The sequence below is a fragment of the Myotis davidii genome, unplaced genomic scaffold (assembly GCF_000327345.1).
Source record: "Myotis davidii unplaced genomic scaffold, ASM32734v1 scaffold68, whole genome shotgun sequence".
NCBI lineage: Eukaryota > Metazoa > Chordata > Mammalia > Chiroptera > Vespertilionidae > Myotis > Myotis davidii.
Window position 1 is genome coordinate 7,641,364 of NW_006300376.1, and position 27,612 is coordinate 7,668,975.

General features: G+C 35.5%; 1 protein-coding gene across 5 annotated transcripts; it reads left to right on the forward strand.

Annotated features, from left to right (window-relative positions):
* Positions 1–27,612, forward strand: PNISR (PNN-interacting serine/arginine-rich protein). 5 transcript variants are annotated; one of them, XM_015572734.1, is made up of 13 exons: positions 1–115; positions 7,538–7,617; positions 9,280–9,394; positions 11,363–11,551; positions 12,971–13,155; positions 14,684–14,855; positions 16,027–16,217; positions 18,962–19,099; positions 21,125–21,224; positions 21,958–22,011; positions 23,096–23,266; positions 24,066–25,152; positions 25,383–27,612. In XM_015572734.1, exons 3-13 carry the CDS (start codon positions 9,307–9,309, stop codon positions 25,411–25,413), a joined length of 2,406 nt encoding a protein of 801 aa, XP_015428220.1. In that variant the 5' UTR covers positions 1–115; positions 7,538–7,617; positions 9,280–9,306; the 3' UTR covers positions 25,414–27,612. The 5 variants fall into 5 exon arrangements, with proteins under 5 accessions (XP_015428220.1, XP_006777297.1, XP_006777299.1 ...); XM_006777234.2 differs by having other exon boundaries at positions 2–115; positions 12,932–13,155; XM_006777236.2 differs by having other exon boundaries at positions 2–115; positions 9,302–9,394; positions 12,932–13,155.

Below are 27,612 nucleotides of genomic sequence, written 5' to 3' on the forward strand. Positions count from 1 at the left end.
CCGGGTGAGACCACTCGGGCGCCATCTTGTCTTGTTCGGGAAGAAGTAGAAGCAGCGAAAGGGTTGGAGGTATTACAGGAACGGTGGCGGCAACCGTATTCCGGAATCACAGTAAGTGGTGGAAAACAGTTACGCGTGGGGACTTGCCGGGCCGTTACAAACTTCGTGGTTTCTGTGGCGAAGGTAGCATAACTTAAAACACGTAGGCTGCTTACGCTGCTTGGCGCTACCGCTGGCACCTCATCCCCTTAAAGCCGCGGGGTCTGCCTGACTTGGTGAATCAAACCGGTCCTCTCGATAAAAAGGAGATGTTGCCATGAAGGAGAGTGCTCACCACCCCTTTCTCTTAACTATGAGAGTTTCCTTCTCGGATGAGAAGGGACTAATTCTGGGGCTCCTGACCTGCCGTTAAGCACTGCGCGTGCGCAGTGGTGTGGGGAGCGGGTTGCGAGGGGGGCGGAGGCGGCGGAGGACCCGGACCTGGACCTTTTGCGCTGTGCAGCTCTGACTACGCAGGCGCAGCCAAGGGCAAATGCGTCCTGTTGACTATAATTAGCTTCCTTAGTTTGTAATCTCGTTTTATCCAGTGATGGGCATCTTGCATGAAGTTTCACTAGTGGAAGAGGCAGTGTCCAATATTTTAGTGGTATTATCCTGCGATGGGTATTGTCATCTGAACATCTTGGGCACTTGACAAATTTTGATTATCGGTGGTTAGCTCATAAAAGAGCAAAACAACTTGGAATTTCTGATTGGAGTGCAGCAAGGCAAAAGCAATAAAAACAGACCAGAACACTTTATAAGGACTCACTTGTGTGACTACTTTGTAAAGCATCCTGGGGCTATTGGGAAAGTAACAACAATAAGTTCTTTTAAGATGTTCATGAAACTATATTTAATTATTATTATTTTTTTACGAATAGACTTTATTTTTTAGAACAGTTTTTGATTTACAGAAAAAGTGAGCAGATAGTACAGAATTCCCAAGTAATCAACCCAAACCCCCTTTACACACAGTTTCTCTTGTTATTAATGTACATGAGTATGATACATTTGTTGCACAATCTATGGATACATTATTATTAATGGACACAATGTTGACACATTATTAACTAAAGTTCACGTTTATTCATGTTTCCTAAATTTTAATCCACCTTTCTTTTTTTGTGTCGCATGACCCCATTTAGGATACCAAATAATATTTAGTTATTATGTGTCTTCAGTCTTCTCTTGGTTGTGACCATTTCTCAGGCTTTTCTTGTTTTCAGTGACTGTTACAGGCTGAATTGTATCCCTCCAAAATTCATGTTGAAATTCTAACTTTGGTACCTCAGAATGTGACACTATCTCACACCCATGTTTCTCTCTCCTTTGTTTCTCTCTCTCTCTCTCTTCTTCCGAAAACTCTGAAAAGCAATGCAAAGATATAGTGTCTATAAAGAAATAAAATGAGGTCATTAGAGTAGACCCTAACCATTACGATTGGTGTCCTTACAAGAAAAGAAGATTAAGACACAGCGGGGAGAGCATGTAAAGATTTAAAATAGTAAGAAGCTAGGAAAATTCCAGGGTTAAGTGGACTAGGTAGGGAAACTAAGACAGATAGTTAAATAGCAGTTTGCAGCTGCCTAGTAAATCCTATCTCTCTGAATCGTGGACACTTAAGAGTAAATGTACTTCTCTCCAGCCAGAGGGTCAATAGCTTGAATTATCCTACTCAGGGAGACAGATAACAGAAATCCAATTAGTGCAGTTTTCCAACCACACCCAAGGATAGACAGATTAAGAGAATAAATCTCATTTTGGTACATCAGCATAAAGCTGACGAATATTCTATTGATTCTCCCCTAAGAACTCCCCTAAATGTCCAGCCTTTAAAACCCCCTGAAAATGAAGATGATGGGTGCATTTTCCCTCCAAGGAGCACACTCATTCATTCCCTTCCCTTTCCTTCCCCCACAGGCACATATCCCCTAACCTCTAAGAGAGAGACCCCATGAGACTTGCAACCAGAGGAGAAATGGTCCTTGTTTCACTGTCCTAAGTGTGTATTTGCTGCGGTCAATAAATTACTGCTTGCTTTTCTGTACTTTGTCTCTTTTTTTAAAAAATATATTTTATTGATTTTTACAGAGAGGAAGGGAGAGAGATAGAGAGTCAGAAACATTAATGAGAGAGAAACATCGATCAGCCGCCCCCTGGGGATGTGCCCGCAACCCAGGTACATGCCCTTGACCGGAATCGAACCCGGGACTCTTCAGTCTGCAGGCCGACGCTCCACTGAGCCAAACCGGTTTCAGCTATACTTTGTCTCTTGATTGAAACCTTTCTATCAAGAAGACAAGAACCGAGGTCTCATCATCTCCCCAGTAACATAGACATAGGGAGGAGTCATTCATCTGCAGACTAAGGATATAGACCTCAGAATGAAACTCACCCTGCTGATACTTCGATCTTGGACTTCTAGCCTCCAAAACTATGAGGAAATAAATTTCTGTTATTTAAACTACTTAGTTTGTGGTACTTAGTTATGGCAGGCCTAGCACACTAATACAGTGACCTTGACAGTTTTGAAGAGTACTGGTCAGGTATATTGTAGGATGCCTTGTTGTTGCAATTTATCTGATGTTTTCATGATAAGATTGGTGTTATGGGTTTTAGAGAGGAAGATCACAGGCATCCAATCAAGGGTATCCTATATAATAAAGAACTAATATGCTAATTAGACCGGATGGCAGACCAACCTTCTGGAACAACCAGTGTGGGGGGCGGGGGCCATGGGGCCGCGTGGCAGCCGGCTATGCTTGCATGAATTTTGTGCACTGGGCCTCTAGTCTATAATAATAAAAATGTAATAAGCTAATAGACCGGACGTCCTTCCTGACGAAGCTGGGCTGCAAGGGAAGCCCGGTCCTGGGTGCCTGCCGGTGAGACAGTTGGGGAAGGAAGGCCTACTCTTGCAGAATTTCATGCACCGGGCCTCTAGTAGACTATAAAAATGACATCACATTGAGATTGACTTCGGTCATCTGCTTAAAGTAGTGTTTGTCAAGTTACTCTCCCCTATTCACTCCTTTTATACTGTACTTATTAGGAGGAAGTCCCTTTGCACAGTTCATAATTCAGGAGTGGAGAATATCCACATAATTTATTTGGAATTCTCCATGGGAGATTTGTCTCTTCCTTCCCATTTATTCAATCATTTATTTATATCAGCATGGACTCATAAATATTTGTATCAGTACTATTTTATTTTGTTCAAATTTTTTTCAGTTTTGGATTTTAGGAGCTCTTTCAGTTGGCTTTGTACTTTTGACCGACCTTCCTTCCTTCCTTCTTTCTTTTTTTTAATGCTCTTTCTTTCTTCTTAGTACTCCAGGCTCATTTTGTATGTCCCCAATCCTAAGAATCGGCTCTCTCTCTAAGGATCCCTGATTCCTTTTATTGTAGAATGGCATTAGAACCAAGATACTATATGTACTTGTTGCTACTGGGATGTTGTTACCTTTAGGCTCTCGCTCATTTATTTTTCAGTTATTTTTAAAAAAATATATTTTTTATTGATTTTTTTTTACAGAGAGGAAGGGAGAGGGATAGAGAGTTAGAAACATCAGTGAGAGAGAAACATTGATCAGCTGCCTCTTGCGCACCCCCCATTGGGGATGTGCCCACAACCAAGGTACATGCCCTTGACCAGAATCGAACCTGGGACCCTTCAGTCCGCAGGCTGACACTCTGTCCACTGACCAAACCGGTCAGGGCTGTTATTACTTTTATAACCAAACTATCCAATTTTCCAATATTTTTTAAATCTGCTAAGCTGCAAGCTGCAAAGTATTCCAGTATATATCAAAATGCGTCAAATGAAATAGCAAAAAAAAATTTTTTTTACCACATTTTAAATTATTGTAACGTTAACCTTTACTAGTGCCATTTCCACCTAATTTGAACAAATTAATTTTTTTATTTTGACATCAGTCATCTGGTGTGTAGGACTGAAAGGGCAGGGGAGAAGAGGATTATTGTAGTTGGTAGTTTCTAAACTTTATATTTGATGTGAGAAACATTTGACTATATGTATCAAAGGATAGATGTGCTTCTATGTATCTTTGATTTTGCAGTTGATGCTTAAGGTCTTTAAAACATTACATTTTCACCCTGGCCAGTTCGAGCGTTGGCCCGTGCACAGGAGGGTTTCAGGTTTGGTGCATGGAAGGGTTTCAGGTTTGATTCTGTGTCAAGGGCAAGTACCTGGGTTGCAGGTTCAATCCCTGGTGTGGGAGGCAACCAGTTGATGTGTCTCACACCCATGTTTCTCTCTCCTTTGTCTCTCTCTTCCCTCCTTTCCACTCGGAAAAGCAATGCAAAAAAATATCCTCCGGTGAGGATTAACAACAACAACAATAAAAATTACATTTTCCTTTTCGTTCATCTTCTCACACAGTCAGTGACTGTCATTTAAACAGGTATTTATAAGAACCTCAAAGTGCAGTGTTCTAATATATTGTCATCTAAGAAATGGGTAAGATGAATGATGGTCATTTCTGATTGTATTAGTTTCTTAGGAATGCTGTAATAAATTACCACAAACTCAGTGGCCTAAAATAGCAGAAATGTATTCTTTCACAGTTCTCCAGGCTAGAAGTCTGTAATATAGGTTTTGGCAGGGCCATTCTGGCTTGCTTGTTCTGTCTGTCTCTGTCTCTCTCTTTCTCCTTCTCACTCTCTTCTTCTCCTCCCTCTCTCCCTCTTCTATAGGGGAGGATTCTTCCTTGCCCCTTCCTAGCTTCTGGTGGTTTCCAGCAATCCTTGGCTGTGGATATGTCTGTCCAGTGTCTGCTCTTTGGTTTGTTACATGGTGGTGGTGGTGATGTGTGTGTGTTCTTACAAGGACACCAACCACATTGGATTAGGACCCACCTTAATCCAGTATGACCTTATTTTAACTTGAATACATCTGCAAACACCCTATTTCCAAATAAGATCACATTCACAATTTATGGGAGTGGGGGTAGGGACTTCAGCATATTTCTCGGGGACACAGGTCAGTCTATAACACTGGACATAGCTATAAGCTAGGTCTTTACAGCCCAGTGTGATAACTTGGATGATCTAATGCAAACAGTGGTTATTGATCTTTCTTTTCTTTCCAAATCCCAGTTATTTCCAAGAAAATAGCAGTTAATTAAACCTCATAAAGGGAAAATCTTACAGTCTGGCTTGACAATAAACAAAGTCTTACAAACTTTCGAAGTTGAGAATAAGGATCTTTAATATTAAGGTTAAAGGAAAATAATACTTTGGGCCAAATGCTAGGGAATTTTTAAATTATAAGATTTCTTCTGTCCCTCAAGAAGATTCTTATGTGAGCCAAGACAAAAAAACACATGAAAATTCAATATAAGATTCTCTATAACAAGTATTCTTTATTATCTTTAACTTATTGTGGAAATTTTCAGAGAGTACAAAGGTAGAGTAGGAACTTATTACCCATCTTTAACAGTTATTATTTTCCAAATCATTAAGCCAATGTGTAAATGTCATTTTTAGTCAGTAACATAGTCAGAACAAGGCTATATTATTTCACTAAACCATAATGAAATTAAAAGATACGTATTTTTTATTATTGCCAGGTGTGCCTTCATATTCCTTTTGTTTTCCAGATTTTGCATTTGTTGCAGATTTTATGGTGAAAATGAAGGAAGAAAAAGTAGGGCTTTTGTTTTTTATTTATTTTTTTATTGATTTCAGAGAGGAAGGGAGAGGGAGAGATAGAAACATCAATGATGAGAGAGAATCATTGATAGGCTGCCTCCTGAATGCCCCACACTGTGGACCTAGCCTGCAACCCGGGCATGTACCCTGACCATGTTGGTTCATGGGTCGATGCTCAACCACTGAGCCATGCTGGCCGGGCAAGAATAGGGCATTTAAATCCTTGCCATCAAATCACAATTTTCTTCTTTTTTTTTTAAAATATATTTTTATTGATATTTTACAGAGAGGAAGGGAGAGAGAGAGTTAGAAACATCGATAAGAGAGGAACATCCATCAGCTGCCTCCTGCACATCTCCCACCGGGGATGTGCCCGCAACCCAGGTACATGCCCTTGACCGGAATCGAACCGGGACCCTTCAGTCCGCAAGCTGACGCTCTATCCACTGAGCCAAACCGGTTTCGGCAACACACAATTTTCTTCTTGAGTTAAGAATAATTAATGAAACTATCAAACATTGTTCAAGATGCTGAAACATAAATACAAGTTTATGTTAAATATTCAAGTATACCAAGTCTTTTCTTAAAACCTGTCACTTTACAAAATTCAACACAACTCAATTTTGTTCTCATAATCAGAGGTACCTTTTTTGGACTAGATAACAGAAGATTACTCCAAATCCTTCATAAGAAAATGACACAGAGTTAATTTGCCCAAAGCCTCACATTTATATGACTTGTATAATTGTTATTGCTTATACCAGTCATTATGGACTGTGCTGATCAACTTTCTTTGATTCTTCATATCTTAAAAAATCTGTAGATGCCCTAACGGTTCCAGTGGTCGGCAAACTGCGGCTCGGCAAACTGCGGCTCGCGAGCCACATGCAGCTCTTTGGCCCCTTGAGTGTGGCTCTTCCACAAAATACCGACTTCTGCGCATGGGCTGCGAAGTTTCAATCACACTGTACGTGCCTGTATGTGGTATTTTGTGGAAGAGGCACACTCAAGGGTCCCAGGTTCGATTCCGATCAAGGGCATGTACCTTGGTTGCGGGCACATCTCCAGTGGGAGGTGTGCAGGAGGCAGCCTATCGATGTTTCTAACTCTGTTTCTCTCCCTTCCTCTCTGTAAAAAATAAATAAAATTATATTTTTTAATAATCTGTAGATTTCTCTTTCTTTTTCTCTTAAATTTTTGAAAGTGAACAAAAAGATGGAGCTACAGACCATTTTATTTGTTTGGTGTTTAGTAATTGCTATGTGGAGGAAGCTGTCCTGTACCTTATGGAAGATAAAAGATGAATAGATTTGTTTTTCTATCAACTTTTGAAAAGCTCTGATCCTAACGGGAAGAATCTGTTTGAGGGACAGACTGTTCTCACCTACTTCTGTTAACTTTTAAACTTAAAATTCCATAGAAAAATCTGAATTAATGCATTTTATTGCCTCACTTGTACCACTTAAGCTAATACCAGGTGGATGAGATCTTCTTTTCAAATGTTTGTTCCTTTTTTCTCAGCATATTTAACAATCCCTAGATGGTTTGACACTGTTTTGTTATTGTTAATAAATAAAGGTATTTTATTGTAAATAAAAAAGATATTTTGAAAGAAAAAGATGTTAAAAAGTGTTGCCTTCCCATTTCTGATGTACCTGTTTCCCTTAACCTTATAATGGTAAATACTTTCTCATTATAGTTAATAAAAGAATAAGTTCCAAAATAATTTGGAGATGATCACATTTTCATGTTACATCTCTAAAGTATCTTTTTATTCTAATTTTTCATAATCTAAGAGCAAACTTATACTTTTTTTTTTCAGGGCATAAGTAATTTTGCTGCTATGCTTCCAAGCTGTAGTCTGAATCTGTCTAAATTTTAAACAGAAGGTGAATCTCTAAGGTCAGTCAAAATATCAGTTGATATTTCTTTTGGGCGTTTCCTCTTTATTGTTACCTTTTAATTCAAGTTATAAGTGAAGTTACTTTTCAAGGGCTGTAATGAGTCATTTAGTTTTTAAAGGGCTTTAAAGGTAAAGTTGGAAAAGAAGAGGGGGCGGGGAATAGGGAGAGGAATGAAAATCTCAAGAGAGATTAGAAAAGTATATTTAACCAGTTCAATTGTTGGCTTCAACTGGGGTGTTGTGTAGTGCCTCTTTAGCCGTATGCTAATAATGCCTTTATAATAGACTATATTCATGCAACCAGTAGATAAGTGCACTAATTCTTAAGTAAGTCAAGGTAACAAACGAATGCATCTTCCCTAATTCACAGTGCTCTTCAATTGAGAAGTCAGCACCTGCCATTGATAGAATTATAAAAATGCTACAAAGACTGGAGTTGCAAACTCTTTAAGAGCCTGAGTTATAATAGCCAACTGTCTCATTTGAGTTGGTGTGTTTTACTTTCTTATTATTTGGCTTCTCTGTTTTTTGTGATCCTGCAATATTAAGGCTTTTGCCTTGTTTTTAGAGGAAAGGGTCAGTCTAGATTCTAGACTCTAGAAGGATTAGTTTAGTAAACATTTATTTAATGCCTATTTTATACTAAGCCCTAAGGTACAAAATTGAAGAAACATATGCTGCTTACCATGTGTGTCATTGGTTCTTGAAGAGGGTTGTATAAAGTACAAAGATATTAGACTTGTAGGAATTTAAACTTTGTGTTATGAAAGTTTTCAAACTAGTTTACAGAAAGGTAAACTAGTGTGATGACCCTCTCCCCCATATCCATTATGTAGATTTAATAGTTGTTAACATATGTTCTCTTCCCCAGTCTTTTTCATGCTGTTTACATGTAAGAAACCTGGTCCAGTAAACTATCTCACCTTCTGGATTTATCTGATTGTTTCTTTGATACTGTTTATCTCATTCCTTCGTCCCCTTATAGTTCCTTCACACTAGAAGTAAGATAGAAAAGCTCAGTTGGATTCAATTAAACATTTTTGGTGAAAGTATTTATTCAAATGATTCTGGGGACATAATATCATATCTTACGAGGTGGCACTATTACAGATTATTAAATCTGTAGGGTGATATTTTGGCAACTTTTCAATTTGTGATTTCCCATTGCTTCTAAGATTGTCTGAATCAGTTGTTCTATTAGGTTTGGCAATATGGCAGTTTTCTAAATTGATTTTACCTTAAGCATTCACTAGCCATAGTTATTTATAAGGGAGAGTTCTCGTTCATTATTAGAGTTATTTGGTTATTCTCTTCAAGGAATCTTGGCTGGGGGAGATGAAATCACATTTTTTTTCTTATTATTTTCAAAGTAATTATATTTCAAGAGATTTATATTGGGAAAAATTAGATTTTTTTTTCCTTTTTGAGCTAAATTGATTTGAGCAATGCCTACCACCAAATTCTGATACCAGTATTAACATGAAATTTTCTATTTTTGCTTGCCAACCTAAAAATTCCAGTTGCCTCTGGCAACCTATTGACCAGAATTTTAGAGCTCTGATCACATAAATGTATTATTGTATAATATTTTCTGTGTGAGCTTTTAAAATTAAAGAACTCTCATTCTCATTTTTAAACTATGTTCATTTTGTTGAAAATAGAAAATCAAATATATTTTTAAAGTCAGGATGTGGGATCAAGGAGGACAGCCTTGGCAGCAATGGCCATTGAACCAACAGCAGTGGATGCAGTCATTCCAGCACCAGCAGGATCCAAGTAAGGAAATAAACCGAAATCGGAGGGTGGGCAAGAAGAGAGATGTGGAGATAAGTGGGAAATAATTTGATGGGATTAAGGAAGATGGAATTGGAATTGGTTTATTGGATCATTTTGTGGTCAGTATTTAATCTTTAAAACTGACTTAGTTCTTTTTTTCTAAGAAAGTAGAAAATCTTTCTTAAACGTGTAATTTAAGTAAAGCATACTTCTCTTAATTCTAAATCTTATAATTCAGTGTAGAGCATAGTCAATTGATGGTATGCTAAGTCATTTCTCTTTATTATGGAACATTTCAAGCATATACAGATGTAGAAAAGAGTATAGGGAACCCCCATTTGTTACTTAGCTTTGATAGTTATTGACTCATGGCCAATTTTGTTTCATTGATATGATCCCTTCCAATGCCCTGCCTTTATTAGGTTAATCTGAACTTATTTTTTCAATAGCTACATAGCATTCTATTATAGGAGGATACCATAATTTAATTGATCCACTTTTGGATGATTGTCGTTTTTATTTTTTAAAATATATTTTTATTGATTTCAGAGAGAGAGAGAGAAACATCAGTGATGAGAGAGAACCATTGATTGGCTGCCTCCTGCACAATACCTACTGGGGATCGACCCTACAACCCATGTATGTGCCCTGACTGGGAATTTAACTGTAACTTCCTGGCACATGGGTCGACACTCAACCATTGAGCTATACAGGTTGGGCTATAGTTTTTTACTTTTAAAAATAATTATCATAATTTTGTATATATATCGTTATTTATGTGTCCAATTATTTTTATTTTCTTAGTAAAAATATCAAGATCACAGTTGCATATTTGGAAAGTTTTAGGTAGACACTGCCAAGTTTAACTTCATGAGGATTATGCCAATTTATGTTTCCATCAAAATGTATGAGAATAAGCCCAGCAATGTGACTCAGCAGTTGAGCATCCACCTGTGAACCAGGAGGTCACAGTTAGATTCCTAGTCAGGGCTCATGCCCGTGTTGTGGGCTCAATCCCCAGAAGGTGTTAGCCAATCAGTGATTCTCTCTCATCATTGTTGTTTCTCTCTCTCACTCTCCCTTCCTCTCTGAGATCAATAAAAATAATATTTTTTAAAAATGTATGAGAATACCTTTTTAATCTTGACTAAATAGATCTGAAAAACTATCTTATTTTACTTTTTTTCCTTTATTAATAATATTAGATCTTAAAATGTTAAGTATAGATATTTGAGAAATAAAGGAGGACCTTAAATTATTGGGGACAATAAATGTGAGTAAAGAATGACTAATAAGTTGTGATAGAGGTACTTTGACTAGAGAAGGGAGCTGAAACTAAAGAAGGGTGACTATGAGGAGGAATAGGGGTAGTTACACTCATCTGAGATCTGTAGAATCCAGTGTAGGGCCTGAAGAGGACCTATTTGAAGAATAGATGAGTGAGTTTGATCATTTGTTAAAAAAAAACTCAGTAAACTGCCCTGGCTGGTGTGGCTCACTTAGTTGAGCATCATCCCATGCACCAACCAAAAGGTCTCTGGTCCGGGTCAAGACATATGCCCGGGTTTGGGGCTCAATCCCAGTGAGGGGGTCTGCAGGAGGCAGCTGATCCATGTTTCTCTCCCTTCCTCTCTAAAATAAAAAAAAATTATTTATTTATTTATATTTATGTATATTTATATATGTATCTCACTCAACTAAAGTGCAGAGGATAAATTTCTTATGAGTTAATATTAGAACTTAATTGGTTAAGAGTGTTTTTATGGAATCCTTTTCAGAAAGTCTTAAGTAGTTTGTTTTATTTTGTAGCCTGAATACAGGTTATCTGAGCGTCCTTTTAGTCATAACATTTGGTAATATTTAAAATCTCCAGGAATAAATTACTGAGATGCTTATTTTACATAGAGGCACTATTCTTTTAGCTTCTACATTCTGAATGCTCAATTTTGCTATGTTAAATTATATTAGGCCAGATTGATTGGGCTGCATTGGCTCAAGCTTGGATTGCCCAAAGAGAAGCTTCAGGACAGCAAAGCATGGTAGAACAACCACCAGGAATGATGCCAAATGGACAAGATATGTCTACAATGGAATCTGGTCCAAACAATCATGGGAATTTTCAAGGGGATTCAAACTTTAACAGGATGTGGCAACCAGGTTTGTTGTTTATGTTTTCCAAATTTTCGGATTGTTTTTAAAATACAAGGATTAAAATTAAATTGTTTAATTTGCTTATTTAAACTTATGACTTCTTGAAATCAATGCTTGAAGAATAGGCAGTTTAAATTAGATTTGATCTTGAAATTTTGTGGTTAAAATTATTCTGTACTCAGTCTGCTAGCACTGTGGCACTCAGTTTGATTCTTTTCTTGGTTCTTCATTCCTAGGCTGACAGGGGCTGGGAACACTGGAAACCTCACTTGGCATCTAGGGAAGAGAGCATTCTATGATCTCTCTCTTGCAACCTCTGGCCTTTCAGAAGCAGGACTGGCAGAGCAAAACATGTCTAGTTTCTAAAGAAAAATTGTGTCACTATGTGACAGATTAGTCTGTCAAATATATTCTGCCCCTACTTTCCACCCATATTTACTTCCCTTTTTTTCAGATAGTGAAGATCTTCCATAAGTTTTTATCTGTTTTGTTTGTTTGCTTGCTTGTTTTTTTACTTCACAGTATGATTTAGATTCCTTGATGCTAGTTCAGTTTTTCAAAACTTGTGCTATTAATTATTTTTAATAGTCACTTTATTTATAGAGGAATCTTACATTTAAGTGTGCTGATGGTGAAGTCATCTCTCCTTTCCCTATTAGTAGTTATTTTTGTTTTTCAATGTAAGAATGGAAAACTCAGAAAGTAATCCTCTAACATCACTTTTAAAAGGATAATGAATATTCTAATATTTGATACTGTGATGTAGTTCATTTCTAGTTTTCTTGAAGCTATGCTAAACTAAACTTTAAGTTTGAAAATGTTTTAGTTCCCAAGTTTAAGTTTATAAATGACTCACCCTAGCATCATCCACTTCCCCATCTTTGCTCTACTGGTTTTCTTTGTGACCTTGGCAAGTGATTTATTTCTGTGTGCCCAATTTCCTCTCCTGAAATTGGCAAAAAAAAATATAAATAATAAATACCTGATTTCCCCCTACCTCACAGGGATGTTGTGAGGATAAATGTGTTCATGAAAGAAAGAAATTATATAAAAATCCTTAGGCATTATTTTTATGGTGGTGGTACTGAACAGATAAAGAAAACTTCAACAACAAAAATTGCTTTGAGTTTTGTTACATTTATTAAAAATAATTTGAGGCATTTATTTTCATTTTCTTAGGATATGAATTGAGTGGAGTTAGCTCATTTGAATGATTTATTACTTCATTGCTTGTTTTTAAGATATACAAAAGGAATTTGACCAAGAAGTCATAAATTTTATATTTATTTCTTTACTGAAAAATCTAGCTTTCTTGAGAGCTTAAAAATTTGTGTTGATTTTGTTATAACTCCCTGTTGAATGTTTTTATGCCTAAATTCTAAATAGAATGGGGAATGCATCAGCAACCCCCACATCCCCCTCCAGATCAGCCATGGATGCCACCAACACCAGGCCCAATGGACATTGTTCCTCCTTCCGAAGACAGCAACAGTCAGGACAGTGGGGAATTTGCCCCTGACAACAGGCATATATTTAACCAGAACAATCACAACTTTGGTGGACCACCCGATAATTTTGCAGTGGGCCCAGTGAACCAGTTTGACTATCAGGTGAAAGATATTTTGTTGCTTTAATACTGTAGATGTGCACATAATCCATTCTTTGGAAGTTTGTCTCATCAAGAGTACCTGAGATATGTGTTTCACTTTTCAGTTTTATACAGATAAGTGCATATTATGTCTCAGAAAAGTTATCAATTTTTGAGAATTAAAACATTAAGAGTTTTATTTTCTGATTTGCTTAGGAAAATGGCATAAAAGATTGTTAGGGAAAAATATACATAAAATGAAAAATGTGTAAGTGAAATAGTTATATGATGTTTTGTTTTCTAATTTGTAATTTCAAAATGGAATATTTAAATGTTCAATAAAGTTTAGGAAATGCACAGTAGTTGAATACATTATCAATAATAGATTATGGTTAAGACTTGAAGAATATAGATCTTCTAAATGCAATTCCTTCTTCTCTGTAAAGTTATGACTTTTTCTAGTGTTGTCTTTTTTATTCCATTCTGACATGACATGTTTGTTAATGGAATTATACATAATTTCTTTTGTAGCATCTAATTCATTCCTAGGGACATAGAGCTCTATGGGGAATAGTGTCATTGTTTTTTTCTAACCACTCTGCCAAGGTCCACTCTTTTTTTTTTTTTTAATATATTTTTTTATTGATGTTTTTATTGATTTCAGAGAGAGGAATGGAGATATAGAAACATAAATGATGAGAGTGAATTATCGACCAGCTGCCTCCTAGGTCCACTCTTAATTAAAGTATAATAATAGGTGTCATTTTGAAATAACTGATTGCAGTTGTTACCTTATAAACTAAGCTATTATAATTTAAAATTTTGAAAAAACATACATTATATCACTATATAGGTAATAGACATAAATGTAAACAGTATTCACCTTGAGTTAGTAATCTTATTCATATATATTCAGATACTTGTTGCATACTCATACTTGGTATACAGAAATGATAGGTTTTTGTGGCAGGGAGCTTCTACTTCTACCACATTTGCCTGGTAGATCCCCTTGCTAACGAGACAAAGAGGTCAGCAAATGGCTTAGAAACGCCTCTGAAAATGGTTAAATTAAAAAAAATAGTTTAATGTAATGATTCAGTAACTTTTATCTTTGCTTAAAATAGATATTTCTTGCAAGGTTTTAGAAACAACTTAAATTCACAAGAAATAGAAAGTTGGAATTGATTAAAAATTTTTTTTCTTGTGTTTTCTGGTTATAGAAAAATAGATATTTATTTGGTTTCTTGGTAGTGAAAGGATTAGTTTATAAATGGACTCAGAATGAAAAAGTTCATATATATTATTTCCTGTACTTGAAAATAGTGTATCAGAAGGATTTCAGATGGCTCTCGCATTTATGTAGGCAGAAAATCTGTTAAGAAAAGTAAGCTTAGGTTCTTGGGGTTACAGAAATATCGGTGGATATTAGAATGATGGAGTTCTTGGATTTTCTGCACACATGGATTTCTACTGTCCCAATTCATAACACGTGTATCCCAGAGTGTATATTGTATTAACGGGAAGGAAAATAAACTGCCATACTCTTTCAGCATGGGGCTGCTTTTGGTCCACCGCAAGGTGGATTTCATCCTCCTTATTGGCAACCAGGACCTCCAGGACCTCCAGCACCTCCCCAGAATCGAAGAGAAAGGCCATCATCATTCAGGGATCGGCAGCGTTCACCTATTGCACTTCCTGTGAAGCAGGAGCCTCCACAAATTGGTAGTTATTTAAGTTTAGTGAACCACATTGGCATGATTTCTTGATCATATAAAAAGGATGTCTTACTTTCTTAAATTGTTCTAATACCTCTGATATATTAGGATTGACACTTTAAAACCCTATTATTTTTTAGTCATAAAACTTTAAAATTTCAGAGGAGATTTTGTATAAAGTATTAAATACTTTGAATAATTTTCTTTAAAATAAAACTTTAAGTTAAACATAGATTTTGTGATGAGATAAACTTATCATGGCTATAGCATTTTGCTTTTTTTAATGTTGACAATTTGATACATTATACCAATATGTGAGCATTTTCACCTTTTCTAGTTTTTCATTTTCGCCTTTTAAAGCCTCTAGTTTTTCTTCCTGGATTCTTTCCACTCTCAGTTCATCTGATACACTGCTGTAAGATTAATTTTCCTTTCATTATTTCACTTTCCATAGTATTTTGCAGAACATTTCAATTCTTAAATAACAGGACTAACTTATTCCCAATGCAAAATTTTGTATATATACTAGTATATATCTGGAAATCCAAATCCAGCACTTAATGGACCAGAACATTTAAGTTTTTTTTTCTTATCACAAAGTAAACATTTTAGGAAGATTATTACTTCTTTTATAACTTAAGGAATAAAAAAGTATCCTGGGTGGAATACTTGTATAAATGAATTTTCAGTGTGAAGTGGACTTGTGTTTGACTCTCTTCTGTCTTCATATTTTAAGAAGCAATGTAATGTAAGTTTGGCTCTGAAGTAGCTCATATCATTGCTTACTGGCTTTGTAACCTTGAGCACACCTCCTAATATCTGAGTTTCAGTTTTCTCATTTGCAAAAGAGATCAAGTAATAGTGATCATTTAAGGCTTTTTTTAGGATTGAGGTGATGGTTTAATGTGCTTTCATAGTGCCTTGGCAAATTGTAAACATTAATACAATGTTTATGCTGCTATTAAAAGTGATGATTTTTTTAAAAAAGCGTGATGTTTAATGGGTTGTTTTTATTAGCACTGTCTTGCTGGAAAGTGATAGTATTTATTATAAACGCTCAAATGGCACCAGTATTCTTTTTCCAGAAATTCACAAGTTAGACATTCAGGAATAAAGCACTCATGTGTTAGATTTTTACTTAACTGACTTAAAAATTTTCTTTTTCCCATGTGAAACAGATGCAGTAAAACGCAGGACTCTTCCAGCTTGGATTCGGGAAGGTCTTGAAAAAATGGAACGTGAAAAGCAAAAGAAGTTGGAGAAAGAAAGAATGGAACAACAGCGTTCACAGTTGTCCAAAAAAGAAAAGAAGACTACAGAAGATGCTGAAGGAGGTGATGGCCCTCGTTTACCTCAGAGAAGTAAATTTGTGAGTAGATTCCTTGACCTGAAACTCCATTTGGTATCTATGTGAAAAGGTTATTGAAATAAGTATTTTAGCCTATAGAAAAGTATTAAAGTAATGTTCCTGAGATTACCTTCAGTAAGTATGTTGGGGATTATTTTTTTATATTATAGATGTGTTATTGAGGGCAGGGCAAGGAGAAAGAATACAGTGAGTTTATAAAACATTTCATTCTGGAGAGATTTTTCAGTGAAATGCAAGATAGGTCTTACATTTACAAACATTTGTATTCTTTTGTTGTGGTATAGCTAACTCCCCAGTGGTGGCTTATAAATAAAAACTTAGTTAAAACAGCACTAGAGAAAGAAATCTGCCCCCGATTTTGAATATTTAAATGTATACTTGTAACAGAGGATATAATAACTTCTATAGTTTTTTGACATGAGCACTGAAGGAAGCATTGTTTTAAATATTTAAATCTTCATCATGTAGGTGGTGTAGGAATTATTTATTTAGCAATAATGTTCTAGCTGGTAGGACAGTCATAGCACTGGCTGATATGCCACTTAGGAAAAGCGTCCTCCTCCAAAGGCTGTTTTCTGCTTCAAAAATAAATCTCAACGACAGCAAGGTTACTAAGACTTAAGAAGACATTGATTTTGCTTAAATTCAACAAAAAGCCATAAATTACTCTTTATTTTTACAAAAGAACCATGCCAAAGATGTGTTTTTGTTCTGGATGTTATGAAATAAAGAAACAACAGACTACCACTACTAAAAGTTGACCTTAAAATTTGTTTTTTAAATCTTTGCATGAAATAGTGGATTTCCAGACTTGGTGTATTTTGGTTGTTTTTAAAAAATATTTTTATTGATTTCAGAGAGGGAGGGAGAGGGAGAGACAGAAACATCTATGATGAGAGAGAATCATTGATTGGCTGCCTTCTGCATGCCCCACATTGAGGATCGAGCCTACAACCCAGGCGTGTGCCCTGACCGGTTGAATTGTGACCTCCTGGTTCATAAGTCAATGCTCAACCATTAAGCCACACAGGCCAGGCTTGGTGGTTTTCTTCACTGTCAAAAAATTGTTTGGATTTGGAGATTATCCTTCTCCTTACAGATGCCTTTGGGCTTGTGTTACATGAAACCTTCTTCTGGTTCAAATGGCCTTTCCATAGTAGTATTTAGCTGATCATCTTGTCTTCTACTTAGTAGGATTGCTGAGTGTGACTATGGAACAGTTCTTTGCTTAAAGTAGAGTCCCCTTTTTAAGATACACTGTTTAGATATTGAAAACCTAACACCTATACAGTGACCAAGACAACTGCTGGCATTTCTTCCATCTGAAGGAGACCTTATTTCTCATCTATCTGTCCATTAAATAGCTAAAAAGAAGCAAATTTCACTAAGTTTCAGGGTCAGCTGAGATCTGGAAACTGACTATAGATTTTTCATTTTAAGTCACATGATTTTAGGTAAATAGCTTATATTAATTGCTGTAAAACTAACACTGAATAATCTGAGTGTGGTTTGTTTACCGGAAGTTTTAAAAGCCACTCATTCCAGCCATCAGATATATTGGGTATTAATTCAGTCTCTGGGCATGATGTGCTTTGGTTATTTATAAAGAAAGATGAAAATTGACTAAGGTTGGGTGGCTAAGTTGTTGGAGCATCGTCCCATGCATCAAAAGGTGGGTTCGATCCCCTTTTGGGATGCATACAGGAGGCAACTGATTGATGTCTTTATCTCTCACATTGATCTTTCTTTCTCCCTCTCTCTCTAAAATCATATCCTCAGGTGAGGATTTAAAAAAAAATTGTCTAGCCGGTGTGGTTCAGTGGCTGAACATCAACCCATCCATTGCTGGTATAGGCATATGCCCGGGTTGCTGGCTCAGTCACTAACTAATAGGGAGTGTGCGGCAGAGGCTGATTGATGTTTCTCTCTCACTGATGTTTCTCTCTATTCTTCCCCTTCCTGTCTCTCTAAAATCAATAAAAAAATTGACTAAGAAAAATAAGCAAATTTAATAAAATAATTAAAATAATTTTAAACCACCTTATAATCACATTTTCTCTCAGGTAACACTAAATTACCAAATGAAATTTGTCATGCAAAAATATAATTTAGAGAGAAATTTTATTTTCATATATCTCTTTCATACACTTTTTTTTTGGTTAATCTTCACCCGAGGATATTTTTTTCCTTTTTTTTTTTTTTTGAGAGTGGAAGGGAGCGGGAGAGACAGAGAAACATCGATGTGAGAGACACGTCGATTTGTTGTCTACTGCACGTGCCCTGGTTGGGTCGGGGATCGAGCCTACAACCAAGGTATATGCCCTTGATCGGAATTGAACCTGGGACCCTTCATTCCATGGGCTGATGCAATGTCCACTGAGCCAAACTAACTAGGGCTCATATACGTTTTTTTTTAAAATCCTAACCCAAGGATATTTTTTCCATTAATTTTTAGAGAGAGTGAAGGGGGAGAGAGAGAAATATTGATGTGAGATAGACACATCTACTGGTTGCCTCCTGCACATGTCCTGACCCAGGGGATTGAGCCTGCAAACAAGGTACATGCCCTTTACTGGAAATAGAATCTGAGACCCTTTGGTCCACAGACCAATGCTCTATAATCATTGAGAAAACCAGCCAGGGCTATCTCATACATTTTTTAACTTAGGGTTTTAAAATAGAATGTTCAAGATAATGATTGATTATAGCATAAATTTGGGCTACACATAGTATTACTTTTTTAGGATAGTGATGAGGAAGATGAAGATGCTGAAAATGTTGAGGCTGCAAGCAGTGGAAAAGTCACCAGAAGTCCATCTCCAGTTCCTCAAGAAGAGCAAAGTGAACCAGAGATGACTGAAGAAGAGAAAGAGTATCAAATGGTAAAAATGTAAATTTATTTTTTATTAAAATTGTTTTGAGGTATAATTGACATATAACATATTATAGGATTTATTTTGTTTACCAGGTGTACCAGTTAATAATGCGGATTTTTTTTTTTTTAAATATACTCTATTGATTTTCTACAGAGAGGAAGGGAGAGAGACAGAGAGCCCGCAACATCGATGACAGAGAAACATCGACCAGCTGCCTCCCGCACATCCCCCACTGGGGATATGCCCGCAACCCAGGCACATGCCCCCGACCGGAACCGAACCTGGGACCCCCCAGTCCGCAGGCCGATGCTCCATCCACTGAGCCAAACCGGCCTCGGCGCGGATTTTTTTCAATAGTTGGAGTTACACATATGTTGATATATATGTGATTTGATATGTATGCTGTTTTGTTGTATTGACAGCAAGCCTCAAAACTTCATTTGTCAAATTTGCTGAAGGTGTTAACATCATAGATATTTTTATGCTTAAAAACGTCAAATTTCGTGCCAAAAAAGGAGCATTTGCGGGAAAAGTACTTAATTATTTTGAAGAAAAAGTTATCTTATACTTCAGGAAGCTTATGGTAAACATGTTCCATCTCAAGATACTTGTGAATGCTGGTTTAAACGCTTTAAAAGTGATGATTTCGATGTGAAAGACAAAGAATGTCCAGGTCAACCGAAAAAATTTGAAGGCCAACAATTACAAGCATTATTGGATGAAGAGGCGTGTCAAAACTCAAAACAACTTGCAGAAAGATTAAACGTTTCTCAGCAAACAATTTCCGATCGTTTACAAGCAATGGGAAAGATTTTAAAGCAGCGATTCTCAACCTGTGGGTTGAGACCCCTTTGGCAGTTGAACGACCCTTTCACAGGGGTCGCCTAAGACCATCCTGCATATCAGATATTTACATTACGATTCATAACAGTAGCAACATTACAGTTATGAAGTAGCAACGAAAATAATTTTATGGTTGGGTCACATGAGGAACTGTATTTAAAGGGCCAGAGGGTTGAGAACCACTGTTTTAAAGGAAGGAAAAGGTGCCACATCAACTGAACAAAAGACAAATGGAAAACTGAAAAGTCATTAGTAAAATGTTGCTTCAACAGCACGAAAGAAAGTCTTTTTTTGCATCAAATTGTGACTGACAAAAGGAAGTATTAACCCACCGGCTGTATTCACCAGACCTTGCTCCTTCAGATTACCACTTGTTCTGATCGATGGCACATGCACTTTCTGAGCAGCACTTCAAAATGTACGAAGAAGTGGATAATTGGGTCTCTGAATGGTTTGCCTCAAAACAAGAAAAGTTCTATTGGGACGGTAACCATAAATTACCTGAAAGATGGGGAAATGTGTAGGTAGCGATGGACATTACTTTGAATAAAGTACTTTTGATGTTTCTCTTGAAATCGTGTTTTCTTTGATTACAAGATACACATCATTAACTGGTACACGTGGTATAATTTCTAAAAACTATTGGTTGGTATCTTAAACATTTAAACTGAGAATTCATGAAACAAGTATAAAGTATGTATTGATATATAGATTTCCTGAGCAATAATAATGTCTGCAAAATCCAGGTAACACCTAATATGAAATCACAGCTTATAAAGGAATTACTAAGCACATTTCCTTATACCACTGTTGTAATTAAACAATGTTTTACTATAGGGGGCAAAGGGTCTCTAGAATTAGAATTCAGTGTCTCGATAGAAATAAACATTTCTTTAATTCATATGATTTTGAAATTTTTTAAAATTCTTATAATTGAGAATTATTTTTAAGATATTCTGTTCATTGGAATGACTGATCTGAAATGTTTTATAAAATCAAGCTTTGCCCTTTTTTTCACTAGTACAGGCTAATATTTTTTCTTTATTGATTAAGGTCTTACATATGTGGCCTTATCCCCCCCAATGCTCCCCCAACCCCCTAAAGTTTTGCCTTTTAAATTTTTGAAAATGTCAAACTGTATTATTAGTAACTATAATAATTTAATTAGAAACAATATATATTCCTTAGATGTTATTGACAAAAATGCTTTTGACTGAAATTCTACTGGATGTCACAGATGAAGAAATTTATTATGTAGCTAAAGATGCACACCGGAAAGCAACAAAAGGTATATTGTGGGTGTTCTTGGCTTTGTTTTTCTGGGGGTGTTATGGTTTTGGTGGCTATTCTGGACTTTTTTGTTGTCCTTGTTGAAATAGTAGCAGATATTTGAATATTCTCTTCTTGCATGTTTTACTCTTTTGGAAAGTTCAGATTTATAGACACCATATTACAACTATACAGATATTTTTGTTTTGTCCAACCTCTCTGAGCACAAATTCACAATTACACTGTTGTTCTATAAAATGTATTGTGGAAAATTCTTGATGATGATCAGTTTATTTCACCTGATTTTTTTTTAGAGATACCATGTTATTGGCATATGATTTCTAATGCAGTTTAGTTTTACTAATGAATTGAATTAGGAACCTTCAGAGTTTTCACAGTTTACCACTTATAATTCTTACAGAGCTAGTGATTCTCCCACGTAGCCCTCATATATTTAGTAACATTTAAAAAAATATACTGAAAGCAAAATTTAAATTATGGGCCATACCTCAAAAATAAAAATACCGATATGCTGTCAACGTTTTTCCTCATTATAAACCAATTTCAACTCACATCAGAATTATACTTTTCAAGGCCAGACTGGTTTAAAATGAATGTTATGTTTTTAATGTTTCTTCTCTCCCCAAGAAGCAGCAATAGTAGTAGATTTAACAATACCATAGACTCTCATGACTATGAAATCGTGGCTATTTGTGTTAACATGTTGTTCCTGTTGTTGATGTGATACAAAGCTCCTGCAAAACAGCTGGCACAGTCCAGTGCACTGGCTTCCCTCACTGGACTCGGTAAGTGTTCTCCTTATTTGTAAGAGGGCCTAAAAGGGAAAAATCACGCTTACCTTGTCTCTACATGTTCTACTTTTTGAAACTATACTGTTCCTACTCAGTTTATAAAACCTGAGATCTTAGGGTTGTATCAGTCTCTAAAAGGTTTGCCTTTTTTCTTTCTTTCTTTTTTTTTTTTTTTTTACCAAAGCATTCACAGTGGGATTATTGTAGATGTGGTGACTAATTCATAGTTAATAAGGCAAGTTGTAATAGTTATAATTTAGCCATGCTAGTATTTAAGCTCACTTTCAAAATTGTTGCCTGAGAGAGGAACCTATCCACTAATGGTTTTAAGGACCTTTATTTAGATTGTGTTGCAGCAAGTTAGGTTTACCATAGAGGAAAGGGTTTATCTTACATTATCATAGTAGTGATGTATTCATAATTTTCTATTTGCATGTTATATTATCAAGTATATAAAAGCTTGAATTTGCCTTTTCCACATTATTTCAAAAATTAATCTTCGTGAGGATCAACAAAAATGGCTAGAACCAAATGCCCATGTGATTTTGTTATTACTATTTAGATCACTTCAGGGTGGGGAGTAGTTTTAGCATCATATCATTTCTGCACAGTCAGAATTACAGTATTCTAATTTTTTTAGGGGAAAAATACTTAGCATATTACCTGGGGATTTCTAAGCTTTGAACAATGAAAAAGTTAATTGTAGAACTATTTTTAGGATCATCATAAATTTTAAGGTAGTTGAATTGATTATGCTTTAGTGTGAGACTTTGTTACTACCCTATTAAATGGTTTTATTGGTTAGCATGGACAGTAAAACAAACCATTATCACAATTAATTTATGGTGACAAATATATGAAATATTCCAGAAAGAATAAGATACTAAGTATCAATTTTCATGAGGGTTCCTATGAACTTCTTAAGCATTGGAATTTATACTTCTCCCCACCCCGAATAAGTAGATTCTTCCAACAAAATGCAATGTAAAAAAGAAATGAGCTTTCTTCTTGGACCTTAAAAAGTTTTTAGTGCACAGGATATTTTTTCCATATGATGGACTGGGCTTTATGCACACAGGTGGACTGGGTGGTTATGGATCAGGAGACAGTGAAGATGAAAGGAGTGACAGAGGCTCTGAGTCATCTGACACTGACGATGAGGAATTACGGCACCGAATCCGGCAAAAACAGGAAGCTTTTTGGAGAAAAGAAAAAGAACAGCAGCTGTTACATGATAAACAGATGGAAGGTATAAACTTTTACATTCACTTAATTTTGTTCAGTTTTGTTTGTGTTTCTTTACATTTTTCAAACAACCTAAAGTATCAAAGGATGGAATTGAGGCTACATTAAAAATAATAAATGAGTTGTAACTGAAATTAATAAGTGAGTTGTAACTGAAACTAAGGATTTTGGCTTATTTGTAATTTTTATCAAATGTAAACTCAAAGTTAATTGTAGTATTGAAAATATATAGCCGAAACCGGTTTGGCTCAGTGGATAGAGCGTCGGCTTGCGGACTGAAAGGTCCCGGGTTCGATTCCGGTCAAGGGCATGTACCTGGGTTGCGGGCACATCCCCAGTGGGAGATGTGCAGGAGGCAGCTGGCCGATGTCTCTCTCTCATCGATGTTTCTATCTCTCTATCTCTCTCCCTTCCTCTCTGTAAAAAAAATCAATAAAATATATTTAAAAAAAAAAGAAAATACATAGTTTAGGAAAGGTAAACTTTTATCTGGGGAGAGATTAATTTCAGGGGCTATAAGTTAAGCCATTTCAGTGTATTTTTATTTCTTATTAAAGTTCTTTTAAAAAGTTTTGAAATGGGGGAAATATATTTGTAAAACTATTGAAAAGTAATTTGTAGCTAAGATAGTAGAGGACTTTTTAGAAGTTTTTTGTATAAATTAATGAGTACAGACAGTCCTCGGGTTACATCAGGCTCAACGTATGTCATTTTGTTGTTATGTCTTGCTCTATTGTTATAGTCTGGTAATGGGAGTTTTTCATTGTACATTTGACTTAATATTTTTGTCTTTTCTGTTTCAGAAGAAAAGCAACAAACTGAAAGGGTTACAAAAGAGATGAATGAATTTATCCATAAAGAGCAAAATAGTTTATCATTACTAGAAGCAAGAGAAACAGACGGTGATGTGGTTAATGAAAAGAAAAGAACTCCAAATGAAACTACATCAGTTTTAGAACCAAAAAAAGATCATAAAGAAAAAGAGAAACAAGGGAGGAGTAGATCAGAAAGTTCTAGTAGTGGTAGTTCCAGTAGCAATAGCAGAACTAGTAGTACTAGTAGTACTGTCTCTAGTTCTTCATACAGTTCTAGCTCAGGTAGTAGTCGCACATCTTCTCGATCTTCTTCTCCTAAAAGGAAAAAGAGACATAGTAGGAGTAGATCTCCAACAATTAAAGCTAGACGTAGTAGGAGTAGAAGTTATTCTCGCAGAATTAAAATAGACAGCAATAGGGCTAGGGTAAAGATTAGAGAAAGGAGAAGATCTAATAGAAATAGCATTGAAAGAGAAAGACGAAGAAATCGGAGTCCTTCCCGAGAGAGACGTAGAAGTAGAAGTCGCTCAAGGGATAGGCGAACCAATCGGTCCAGTCGCAGTAGGAGTCGAGATAGACGTAAAATTGATGACCAACGTGGAAATCTTAGTGGGAGCAGTCATAAACATAAAGGTGAGGCTAAAGAACAAGAGAGGAAAAAAGAGAGAAGTCGAAGTATAGATAAAGATAGGAAAAAGAAAGACAAAGAAAGAGAGCGTGAACAGGATAAAAGAAAAGAGAAACAAAAAAGGGAAGAAAAAGATTTTAAGTTCAGTGGTCAGGATGATAGGTTAAAAAGGAAACGAGAAAGTGAAAGAACTTTCTCTAGGAGTGGTTCTATATCTGTTAAAATCATCAGACATGATTCTAGACAGGATAGTAAGAAAAGTACTACCAAAGATAGTAAAAAACATTCAGGCTCTGATTCTAGTGGAAGGAGCAGTTCTGAATCTCCAGGAAGTAGCAAAGAAAAGAAGGCTAAGAAGCCTAAACATAGTCGATCGCGATCCATGGAGAAATCTCAAAGGTCTGGTAAGAAGGCAAGCCGCAAACACAAGTCTAAGTCCCGATCAAGGTAGTATACTTTTTAAAGTATTTTGTCTGATTTTTTTAAAAATTTGACTGAATTTATTCAAACTTGAAAGTGTCCTTTCTCTCTCTCTTTAATAAACTCAGATTGGTACTTGATAAATGATCATAGTCTTAAATAATTTTAGAAATATAATATTAGTTATTTAAAAATTACAGATTCTTTAGTTTAAAATACATTTTTATTTTTAAATTTTGTCTTTCCCTTTTTTTCAGATCAACAACCCCTCTCCGTCGTAAACGCTGAGGAATGATGTGGCAAGAATGCCATGATGTTTAAAAAATTCCATGAGTTTTAAGGGCTTGTCTCATTATAGAGGCACATTGTGGCTGTGTAGGTGAAACCAGAATTTTTTTTTTTTTAATCTGTAAATAGGTGTACTTTTTCCAAATGCTGCTCCGTTAATAGGATTTCTTTGTATTACTTTTTTTTTTTTCAAAAAAATAGTGCACAATAAGACTATAAACATGCCATTCTCTTTCAGCTGTAATATTCTTAAAATTATTCTTGAATGTACTGTGATGTCAATAAAGCTCTTTAGTTCATTTTTGTTAACCTCTTGCACCTTAATTTTATGATTTTAATCTAAGGAACGTACTTTTATAAAAAGGCAGCTGGAACTTTGTATAACAAGTTTTAAAGGTACTTCCTCCCATATCCCCCAAAGAAAATGGTTTTATCTCAATAGTCTGTCAAAGTTTGTAAATTTGTACCCATGGATTTTTGTCAAATTCCAACTTTAAGGGTGTGGAAGAGGGCCAGAAACAGACATTTACTTTTAATTTGGAATCATTAGACAGCTTTCTAAACTTTTCCTATTTAGGGGATTTTCAAGTAATATATTCTCTGTGTATAAAGTATGGTTCACTCCTGTAAAATGAAATTGCTGGATTCAGTCAAGCCAGTGTACCAATTGGAGTTATTATAAAGGAATGATTGTGTTTGACTCTATTAGTCAAGTCTGGAACTATATTCTGCAGTTACTCACTTCTGTTTTAGAAGTGTATTTGAAACACTTTGGGGTTATTACAGAAATAAAACTCACAATTCAATATATTTATTTATATTTTTTTAAAGTATATGACCAGCTCAGTGGAGAAATGCTGTATTATGCAGGCTGTGTCAGTCTCATAATTTGAAATGGTTTTGTTTTGTTAGTTTCTTAAAATTAGGCTCAGTGAGTGGTCTAGCAATTTAAGGCAGTTATAACTTATAAGTAAAATGAAGGCTCTACACGCATTTTAATGCTCAGCTGCTTTCAGGGTTCATTTTTATGTGATTATTCACTTATGCCACAATAATCAGATAAGTCTCTAAAAACAAATGCTTTTAAATTTTAATTTAAAAAGAGCAGGTGCAGGTCACAGAAATGTTTTAAAGTATGCCTTTTTACCAGCAATAGTTAATTTTAAAATAAGCCAGAATTTTGCCAAGATCAGTATTTCCTCAAAACGAAGATGGAAATAGATTTGTATAGTGTGCTCTTGTTACCTCTACATAGTTCTTAAATAATTTTGAGCAGTTATGCATTTATCTAGAGGAAATAAATCAACTGTGAATAAATGCATGTTTACCAAAATGGTTGTTTTACAGTGCATTCAGTTCTGATATTTATGAAGTTGACATTTCACAGAATAACTTTTAAATAGTTTAGAATTCTATATAGTTTAGACATCAGTCACATCTGGAGACAAAATAAAGGAAAGTGTGCAATATTTTTTATGTAGGTGAGCTAACATGGTATACCTAATTGTAGAATTACTCAATTAATTTGTAATAGATAAGTTGTATAACATTTTCATATCTTAAAATGTTTTTTAGATCAATCTTCAAGTGAAATAATATTTTCAAAATAAAATTCTACGGAAAAGTTCTGCTGGCTATGATATGCACATTTTTGGGCAAGATATGAACTAGAGCCAAAAGCAGTATTTGAAAGCTTTATTTACTCTGCCATAATATGCAAGCCTCTTATTAAATCTGTAGATATTTTTAAAAACACAGTCATGATGTGTGTGATTATTAGTAGACACATTAGTGTTATAGATATTTTTTTTATGGATAATTTAGAGAATTCATTTCATTGACATGTAAAGAAGTATGTTTACCTTGAATGGTAAGATTTTATAAAATAGGTCTTCCATGATTTGGGATGTGAATGCTAAAACTTACACATAAGTTCATTAAATGTATAACTTAATTATGAAATCATCTAAATGACACCACCAGAAAATTAATAGATTCAGTTTTTGAGACAATCATTGGTCTGAATTGGTTAATAAAAACTGTCTTAAGAGGTTTTAAAAAAATTTCTAGTGTATTCATCATATTTGTTCTTGTGGAATGGGGGTAAACCACACCATTAAGAGCATAAAATGTAATTTGGAAGAAGTAATTATAAGATTTGTTTCAGGCCCCAAAATATAAATAAAAATTGGTGTGGAA

What these genes read in the sequence shown, in the direction of transcription:
- PNISR (XM_006777234.2), top strand. Translation starts at nt 9,307, where the DNA reads ATGTGGGATCAAGGAGGACAGCCTTGGCAGCAATGGCCATTGAACCAA. An exon ending in TAACAGGATGTGGCAACCAG is followed by an intron (nt 11,552 to 12,931) that starts GTTTGTTGTTTA and finishes AATTCTAAATAG; the next exon opens with AATGGGGAATGCATCAGCAA. An exon ending in GGCTTCCCTCACTGGACTCG is followed by an intron (nt 22,012 to 23,095) that starts GTAAGTGTTCTC and finishes TTATGCACACAG; the next exon opens with GTGGACTGGGTGGTTATGGA.